Consider the following 10,728-nt stretch of genomic DNA (forward strand, 5'->3'; position numbering starts at 1 on the left):
GGGGCGCGGGCGGCGACGGTGGCGGTGACGACGAGCGAGCGACGGGCAGAGGGCGGCGTCGGCGGCGGGAGAAGGAACTGAATGAAATTTTTTACAAGTTCTGTTTATATAGCCAGAGCTTTGGTCCCGGTTCGTGGCACCAACCGGGACCAATGCCCCCCTTTCGTCCCGGTTGGTTCCACCAACCGGGACCAAAGCAGAGCCCTTTTGTCCCGGGGGCATTGTTCCCGGTTGGTGCCACGAACCGGTAAGATTGCCCCCCTTTGTTACCGGTTGGTGCCACCAACCGGGACCCAAGGCCTCGTGTTGTCCGTGGCCAAAACTTTAGTCCCATCTCGCTAGTTGAGAGGGGCGCGCAGTGGTTTATAAGCCCCACTGCCGCACCCCTCTCGAGCTCCTCTCGATTGCAGGCTTACGGGCCTAATTATCACCGCTATGCCTGTTGGGCCTTCTGGGCCTTCTGCGGTCCTGAATCCTTGCCCATGATAGGGTTTCTACTCGTATTCAGGCCGTACTGGCCCAGTAGGTGGCATTTTTTTATTTTTCCTAGTTTTTTTCTTCTGTTTTTTGCATTATTTATTTTCTTTTGTTTTTTGCCTCATTTTTAGTTCCTTTTGCTTTTAGCTAATAAAAATTATAAACTTTTTGCTTCATTTATTAAAGTTTATTTTGTTTCTACTTATTTATTTTATTTCTTTTTTACTTCTTTTATTTATTTTATGAAAATTATTTATTTTTTGCTTTATTTATTTTATTTTGTTTCTACTTACTGTTGCTATTTTTTTAGTTTACATTATTAAGTTTATATTGTTTCTACTTATTTATTAAAGTTTTTTCTGTTTCTACTTATTAATTTTATTTTGTTTCTACTTATTTATTTTCTTTTCTTTTTTTGCTTATTTATTTCTTTTATGAAAATTCTTTTTGCTTTTAATGTTTTACACACAAAAGCCCTCTCCCTGGCTGGTTCATTGGTCCCGGTTTGTGGCCTGACCCGGCCCTAAAGACCACCCTTTGGTACTGGTTCATGCCACGAACCGGGTCCAATGGTGGTGGGCCAGGAGCGAGGCCCATTGGTCCTGGTTCGTGCCGCCAACCAGGACCAAAGTGGCCAGACGAACCGGGACCAATGGCCCACGAGGCCCGGCAGGCCCCTAGCCTCACGAACCGGGACCAATGGGCCCATGGGTACCGGTTCGTGACCGAACCAGGACTAATGGGCTTACCTGGCCCGGACGTATGCCATGTTTTCTACTAGTGCATGTTGGCGCTGGATGGTGGTCAGTTTGGTGGCGGGCTCCGGAGCACCCGAGGTGAAAGTTGGGATCGGGAGAAATCCTGGTCGGCTTGACCGACACCGACGAAGTGGCGCCTGAGGGTGCCGCCGGACCTTCCTGGAGGGCGTCGGGGGCTACCCTTCCTCTCTCCTCGTCGTGTACCGGGGGAAACCCTTGACAGCAGTGTCGTCACTGTCGCGTCCCTTCTTGGAGGTGTTGATTGGTACCGGCGCTTCGGAGTCTAGGAGCTAGGTGGGAGATTTCCGGCGGGCATAGTGGTTGCGAGGCTTCTTCATTTTTTGTCGATCCGCCGTTGTCGGCATTTGTTTCTCTTGTGTTTGTCTTTCGGTTTTTTTGGGCGTGTCTGTGCTGTTTCAGCCCCAACACCTATCGTTGGTTGCTTTGTAATACAAAGCGGGGGAAAACCCTTTTTCACAATCTAGGGTGACGTGGATGCCACACATGCAAAACCACCATGTATATCATGAAAATCACAGTTTAGAACAGGTTATGAGGTAAAGTTCACCCAAATGTGGTAAAGTGCACCGATAATTATAGTTCACGATATTAAGGGAGCTCATGGAGAATTGGAGAATTAGAAGAAAAAGGTGAGCCAAGTTATTAGTACTGTGAGAAATTGAACCTTTTCCACATATATAAAACACCTATGGAATTTACGAGGCTCTACTCCTGACACAAACTTGTCATATATTACTCAACAAAGGGAGTAGATTTTTTTTTAAAAGGAGGATTACCTCCGGCCTCTGCATCGAGCGATGCACATAGTCATCTTTATTAATTATTCACCAGAGTCCAACAAAGTAGATACATAGATAAACCCAAAGCCACCTTCAATGTTGAGGATATCGCTTATCGTTAGTGTCTCGGTTAGCTGGGGATCAGAGATTAATCGAAAGTCGACCGATTAATCGACTTTATCGATCGACTATTAATCTACCATTTTTAGCAAATCCCAAATTCCCATCACTAAAATATGCAATGTTCAACACCAAAACAATATGGGACAGAAGTGTTACCTTGATTCCTAGCCTTTAAATCCTCTTATAGTGACAAATAAAATAGGACAACAATACATGTTGTGTTACAAGGTCCATAAAACACAAACAAACATAATTTTTGCGTAACAAGATCCTTGATAAATCGCTTGTCAGAGCGATAAATTGGCCCAAACGATAAATGGTGAAGATAAGACATAATCTTATTGATCAACTCTCAATTAGCGATAAATCGGACGATAAATTGTTGAATCAGAAGATTTTCTAAACAGTGGCCACATTCCTGACAACCTCAATCGCTACACGTACAAGTCACATGGAGTGCCTTGGTGCATCCAGGCACATCATCTAATGTGGTGGCCTCCCCGGGCTGCCTGATGAGCCAAGAGCACCAACCGATGTAGCAGACCCTCAACACACACCTCATGCGCACACTGAAGCATCCGCCGCTGCCATCTTTTGCTGTCCACTCTTCAGGAGAGATCAATGCATATGCCTTGCCATGCCCGCAATTGGCATCGACTTCAACCCGGGCACAGAAACAATCATGTGCTGTCCTGAAGCATCTGGAGAGTAGCTAGCTAGCAATAATCATCTGCTACTGAATACTCCATCCGTCCTAAAATAAGTGTCTCAAGCTTAGTACAATTTTGTACTAGAGTTAGTACAAAGTTGAGACACTTATTTTGAGACGGAGGGAGTATTAATTAATGACTGGTAACAAAAATTTTAACAGCAGCAATACTATATAGAATCTTATACTGAAGGAGAAAGACTGCAAGCACATATAACATCATGGAAGTCGTCGAGAAAACGAGAAGATCTCATGAATGAATTGTTTAAGTTGAGTATACTAAAACTGAGCTTCCTTGATACCTAGTTTGCGGAAGAACTCGCTCAAGGAAATAACTAACCAAGAACAAAATGGGTTCATCCAGTTTGAACAATTGCCGGCACCTCACGTATATGTACTAATCTGTAACTGGAGGATGAAGCGTGCTACAGCTACTTGGGGAGTAGCTGATTCTGATTAGTGCATATCAACTGCGCTTGTAGTTAAACTGATTCTGACAGTGAAACTTTTGTACAAATGCTCAGTCTCCTCCAGATATAAAATCGAAACCTGGCGCACTGCATTACTTCATCATGTGTGCAGAGTGATTACTCACCTTTCACCGAGTTCAGGGTGGCCCAATAATCAGCCAGTACTGATCTGGTTACCACTGCAAAGGTATTAACAGATGAACTGTAAAATGAGGATTTAATTGACAGTAATACATACCAGTTCACAGGCTTGTATTAAGCTGTAAACAACCGTAAGCAAACATATATAACAACGTCCCAATTGTTGAGAGAACTATTGAGAAGAAGCAGAGCGTAACAGGGGCACAAAATCTTGCTTCATAAAAGAGCACAATGACTGCATACAGGTGGATAAAAGAGCAAAGTAGAAATGTATTGCCAGTACAGATACAGAATGACTACTTGCCAAAGAGCATGACAACAACACAATGACGATTATGAATGGTCGCCCAATATTATTAACCCATCAACACGGATGACTGATTATTAGAGAAAATGCAGTACAGTAGCAGTCTTAACCAATTCTACAATTTTGTATCATTATCCATAGTACATTATTATCTGACGGAGAGAATAGTGTATCATAAAAGAGAGATGAATCGAGCCAAACACTATTAAACTTCAGAACCGGCTGGGAGCAGAAGTAACTCCCTTGCTGTTGGCTCGTTAATTAAAACTATCAGCGAAATCTCTGAAAGAGTAGACTAGGGTGGTTGGGATGTGTGCTGGCTCCTCTCTCCATGGCAGTCTTCACGGCTTTAACAATGCCATCATCACCCTCAACACCGATGCATTTGACACTAGTGAGGCAAGGGTGGTTCTCAATTCCAAAGCCCAAAGAGTTAACTTCAACTATGCGAATATAATGAAGCTCGAGTTTTTCTAGCTTTGGCATGGACCCTGCCCAAACATCAGGGCTACTGGTTTAGAACATGCATCATAAATAAAAATCTTCAAGAATCGGAACCCAACTTCACCACTGATTCTGAGATTTTCATTGACTTCGTGTATTCCTTCCGACGCATAACGAGCAGACTCCTCAAGGGAGCCAGTGCTACCGTGAAAAGTGATCTGCTTCACTCTTCCGCGTACAGGACCAAGTCCCGAGGTACAAGGCTGATCGGTTTTCTGCTGCGTCGCGTGAAGAGTATCGACTTATGGCATCCATGAAGTTCGACCTTCCGTTGCTGGACCGTGACACAAGGTTTACCCTATGGCAAGACAAGATGCGGGCGTTGTAGGCACAGACCGACTATGATGAAGCACTGGATAGTTTTGGAAAGCAAAGAATTCAGGATTGGACTGATGAGGAGGAAAGAAGGGATCGTAAGCCTTCGTCACAAATTCAAATCCATTTGCATAATAACATTTTGCACGAAGTTTTGAGCGAGAAAACTGCTGCCGCTCTTTGGTTAAAGCTGTAAGGGATTTGCATAACAAAAGATCTCACCAGTAAGATGCATCTGAAGCAAAAATTATTGCTGCACCGGTTACCCGAGGGAGCTAACATTTTGAATCATATTTCAGAACTTAAAAAGATCATATCCAATCTAGCCGAATGGATGTTAAGTATGAAGAGGAAGAGACTGCTTTAATGTTACTTTGTCCACTCCCAAGTTCTTATATCAATTTTAGAGACACCATATTATACATTCGTGATACTCTCACGCTTAATGAAGTTTATGAAGCTTTGAACTCTAAGGAGAAGATGAAACAAATGGTGCCTCATGATGGTTCGAGTTTATCCCAAGCCGAGGGATTATCTGTTCGTGGCAGGACAAAGGAGAAGAACTCGCATAACGAAAATAGAGGCAAAAGTAAGAACGCTACAGGGGCCGGTCGCAATCCAGCCGGCCCACTAGGCATTTCTTGTAGGTGCTTGTAGCTCCAAACTCCACTGCTTGCTAGGCACAGTACGGTAGTGCTTGCAGTTAAACTGAACGAGATGATGAAACTTGTGTACCAATGCCGCCTTGTCTCCATAAAGAGGTGGGGAGCTGATAGTGCAATAATTAGTTCCGTCCTATCCTGGCATTGATGATCTTTCTAGCTTGAGCTTGTACGGGGAAGGAAACATGAACATATGAGCATATGAGTCAACGAAATTAAGAGAAAAAGATCATGAAGTTTATAAAATCCTGGGAATACGCGGTAGTACCTCAAGGCTGCTATAGGCGGATTGTCTGAAAGATTAGAGTAGGGCGGTTGGGATGCCTACCAGCCGCTCTCTCCATAGCAGCCTGTGCAGCCGCCAGACTGCTATCAACCCATGCAGATGTTGCAAATTTGAGACTAGTGAGGGAGGGGAGGTTTCCCATTCCTAAATCAAAAGCATCACCACTACCACTAGTTGTGTTAAAATCGGATGAGTTTGAGAAACAAACTCCAATTTCGAGTTTTTCCAGCTTAGGCATGGATCCTGCTTCAAACACAATCCATTTACATACTTCCAAATAAAGCTTCCTTAAGCATCGGAACCCAAATTTGTGGCTAACTGTGAACCTTGGATATCTATGTTGTCGCATTCCGGTCAGTTCCAGAATGAGCAGCGTAGGTAAGGTGTTTCCAAGGATATACAAATTTGACTCAATGAACTTCTCCACTTCTAGGCGCAGCAACTGGAGGTTTACAAGGGAGCACACCCAATCCGGAACCTGCTTCAGATGCGATCCCCTCATGATGAATTCCTGGAGGCTAAGCGGAACAGGGCACAAAGATCGCTCTAGTAAGAAGCACCCCCCACAAACAGTAAAATCAATTTTCTCCTCCTCTTCCTTTTTCACTCTATCTACAGAGCCATTGAGGACCAGCTTCCTCAGGTTCTGCAGCTGTCTAAGTTCTTCCAGGAAGTTAAATGGCTGCCTACAGACATTGACCTCTCCCAACATCTCTAATGCTTGCATCTTTTCAATTCCATCTGGAAACTTGACACTACTTTCATGAAGCAGATCCACCAATCTTCCGAGATTCACAATAGTTGATGGTAATTCTTGTACTTGAGTGCCTCTTATGTCTAGCATCTCTAAGCAACGTAGATGGCCGATTTCTTTTGGGAGCTCACTTACTTCTGTCCATCTGAGGTTGAGGTGCCTCCACTGAAACAACCTCCCAATATTTGCTAGGTGGTGGTTTTCCACTTGGTTGCAAAGCTCAAGGTCCAAAACACGCAAATGCCCAAACTCCCTCAGAGGAGGGATTTCCAAGGAATACCCGAACACATTGAGTGATCGTACATGAGACAATACCATGCGAGTCTTTCTTATTGGATTTTCTTCCTCATCAACTTGGAGAGAGAGACGACGAACTTTTCTTTGTGTCCCGCTAGTTATATACGGAACACCAATTAAAGTGACAAAGTTCTCTTCGATGGACTTCGATATGATGAAATCAAGAATTATGTCATGAACTCGACAGCTCTCCACCTTACCATATTCATTTGTCCATGCAACTTGGATCAAACTCCTATTGAGGAGCTCATTAAAACACCTCTCTCCTAACACATATGTTGTGTACCTGCCATCTTTGTGAATGAATCCCTCAGCAATCCATCTCCATATTAGGGCTCTCTTCTCAATAACAGAATCTTCCAGAAATATACTCAAATGCAAGAGACATGTTTTTAGATGGGGAGGAAGATCAAAGTAGCTAAGTGACAATATCTTAATCATTGCTTCAACACTAGGATTCCTTTCAAGTGCACGACCAATTGAATCTTTCACCTGATTCCACATATGTTCTGTTCTTTCCGTGATAGCCAACAAACCAGATATGGCAATGATCACCAAAGGTAAGCCACCACATTTTTTCAAAATTTCATCAAGAACTTTCTGAAGGTTTGACGGGCAATCTTCATTGGAATCAAATAGTCTTCTGTGAAATAGTTGCCTTGAATGCACCACATCAAGTGGCCTCATATTATAGATACAACCAGTGCATGATGACCGACATAAATCTGCGACATCATTTATATGAGTAGTGGTGATTATTATACTGCCAGAACATGTTATGGGGAATGCACACTTAATAACATCCCATGTATCCACATCCCATATATCGTCAACAACAACAAAATACCTGCACATGATTTATCAGTGTTGCTTTAATGTGAAGATCATACATTAAGAAGCTGTTCTCATTGAAAGCGTGCATATAAAAATATAAAGTAACAACATATAAAATTCAAGCATGCACATGTGTTGATTTTGTGCTACCGCCCTGCTTTATGCTGATGTTTGATGTTCAGCTCATGATTTTAGTTTGGCCAAAACAAATGGTGTTTTAAAATGTATATTTGATAGCTCTTTTTTTTTGCTTTTGTAGTTACATATCTAAGTAGAAATTAGCTACCCTTTGTCTACCCTACATTTTAGAATGTATTTGTGTGTTGGCAAATGATGAAAAGACCCACAATAAAATTAAAAAAATGTTTTATGGTTAGGATGAAAGTCTTGATAATAATTGCATTAAAAACTAAGCCCTAAAACTTTAACAATCAAACCCTTTCATTCTAAATTGGGTAAATACTAAGGCCACAGAGTGATCTGGACGAAACTATTATGCGTACATTAAGTAAATAAAACTACACAACTCATTTTATGTCAAATAGCTTGTAATTCTTCTGAAAGTGCTCTTCTCATCCAAATTAAAATAGGAAAACTAAATAAAATTAGAAATTCTTAAAAGTTTTGCAATAAACTTCGTTGAATATGGATGTGTGCATCCCTGTGATGCAGAGGCGAGGGTAATCCCCTTTTCAAAAAAAGAACTATTGTGCCATCATGAGCAGGGGGGGAGACTTGGGAGGCCATCATGGCTTTGGGGAGCCCGGCCGTGCCGCGCTAGAAGTGGTGAGTGGCGGTGGGTGGTGGCTGAAATTTGAGGAGGCGTTTGAGGAGGCTCCTCAAACTTCTCAAATTTGAGTAGGAGGGACAAATTTAAGGAGTAGCTCCTGAAATTTTTTAGGAGTTGATGATTTTGAAGGAAGTTCTAGATGGAGTTAATTCCTCAAATATGAAAAATTTAAGGAGTTCAAAGTTTTAGGGAAGAGCGAGAGATGCTCTAAGCGACAGTAATTGCATAAGGCATTCCGCTCTTCCATACAATAGATTGGCATCAACAAAACTTCCTTTTTTTAAGAAATGGAGGATTTTATTTGCTCAAAGTGAAGCATCAAGTGGATACAAACACCATGAACATACCCCTGGCCTCTGCATAGTTAGGATGCACACACACAAATAAACACTCTAGAAAATAGTAAAGTCATCCAACACCAAACTATGCTTAAGCTATGAAGGAACTCAAGCGATCAAAACGGTGAGTAACAAACAACATCAATGACTATACTCGCACCAACCATCTTTTGACACCACAAGGACACCAATTTTTTTCAATAGCAACACCTTCAGTAAGGGTACGACACTCAGTTGTCGCCATCATTAGATCAATCCACCAAAGGCCAGATTATAAGTTTTCACATTGAAGAACAAGTCCGAATATAACCGAGCAATGCCCTCAACAAGGTAATAACGCAAAAAGATTGTCATTGCCAGGTATAACCATATTAAGTCAGACCAAGGGTTTTCATCCTCGAGGTCCAAGCAGAGTGCTCAAAAAGATCACCAAATAGAAGTCAATCATGTGTTGTCACCACCGCTTTTTCACGATCCCGGCATCTACATGTGATGCACTAGAAATCTCGTCACGACCGTTGCACATCATACTCTCTACATCAAGCCATCGGCCATAGATTGCATCTCACCGCCAGAAAAGAGCCATCCCGTTGCATCCCAAAACATCGCCTATACGAGACATCGACGACAACCACCGGATCTGGAGACAGAAATTCTTATGAAGATCTTTCGATGGCGCCTCGAGCCGGAGTGGTCACCACATGGACCAGAACCGACTACAAAGCATAGCTCACTCACTACCGCCTCACAGGTCGAGCGCATGGTCGCAAAACGATGTCGATGTCCCAACAAGGCTGCCGGGAACACATCCCCGATGTCGTCAATGAGGGCGAGCAGGGACATGCGTCCCAGTCGCTCAGGACGTCTCCTGAAACTCGGAAACTGCTGGTGGGGAGCCATCATGCACCGTCCGACGCTTGTCACACAGATCCAGGAGCGAAGATGGGTGGGGCGATGTGATTTGACCTAAGGCTTGACCTAAATGCGTCTGGATCAGAAGCTAGCAGTGTCACCGCCTCCGTCCGCTATGGAGCCTAGCGCCACCAGCCTCCTCAAGGGGACTTAGTGGTGGTGGCAAGGGACTCCGGAGTCGAATGGGAGAGTGACTCAGGAAGCATTTACGTATCACCTTCAATTTTGAGAGAGAATTTCACTTCTAAGCCTCTGGATCAACTAGGCATGCACACGGTCTTTTTACTCAAAATATCTTTTTAATGAATACCAATAATTAATCTTGATGAGTGATCCCACCACACATCAAGCTTGATACTCAATAAATGAGAAGGAAAACCCTATGCATCACCTGTCACTTTTAGGAATTGAACCCTAGTGGTTATGCTGCAAAACCCTATGCCTAATCTCTCAGCTAAGGCTCTCTTTGCAGCATAACTTCCTCAGGCTACAATGGAATACTATGATATATAGTCCCGCTTGCCCGAGGGAAGCATTTTGGAGGACAAGCTTCAAGTAGGCCTTTATTTTTGAAAATAAATATGCGTGTATGTAAGGATGTAACCCACGTGTGTATACAAATTTATGATGAAATATCTTGAGTTGTGACTTGTACAAAAAAGACAAATTCATGGCCTGGGAGGATGAATAGTATCATGTGTTAAACAACCCCAAATTTGTTTTTTGCACAGCCTCATTTCAACGTATTTTACCCTGACAATTTACACACATGTGTGTTATGCCTTCATGTATATATGTGTTTTTTTAGAATTTTTTGAAACGTAAAAATATGAAATTTGAAATTTCAATTTGGAGGCCTCATTGGAGGCCAAGCTCCATAAGGGATTTCCGCGCTTGACCAACTTTCATTTCCGTATTTTATTGTTTGCTCGACCCCTATTGCCAACCTCCCTGACAAGTCCTCTGCAGCAGATTATATAGTAAGCATAGCACGACACAGTTCAACAATAGCAAACCAATCCTTAGAGCATCTCCACTCCCTCCCGTAACATGCCCCCCAGGGCTCTCTTTTTTTAGTACTGGCGCCGAAAAATCGCCCCAGTCGTGCCCCCAGTGCCTCGTTTATCGCCCGTTTGGGACGAAATAATAGCCGGCGAACCCAAGCCGAACCCAAGCCCCCGAGGGCCGCCTGGGGGTGCCGGCCGAAGCAAAAAGGCGTGTGGGTTCGCGATGTCGGCGAGAGAAGGCCCT

General features: G+C 43.2%; 1 protein-coding gene across 1 annotated transcript in view; it reads right to left on the reverse strand.

Annotated features, from left to right (window-relative positions):
- Positions 1-5,544: 5,544 nt before the first annotated feature.
- LOC119321658 (disease resistance protein PIK6-NP-like) overlaps positions 5,545-10,728 on the reverse strand; it is an 8,907-nt gene continuing 3,723 nt past the window's right edge. The window contains exon 2 of the mRNA XM_037595246.1: positions 5,545-7,450. Coding sequence (XP_037451143.1) covers positions 5,545-7,450 — 1,906 coding nt within the window. The remainder of the gene's footprint in view (positions 7,451-10,728) is intronic.

This window comes from Triticum dicoccoides, chromosome 6B (assembly GCF_002162155.2).
Source record: "Triticum dicoccoides isolate Atlit2015 ecotype Zavitan chromosome 6B, WEW_v2.0, whole genome shotgun sequence".
NCBI lineage: Eukaryota > Viridiplantae > Streptophyta > Magnoliopsida > Poales > Poaceae > Triticum > Triticum dicoccoides.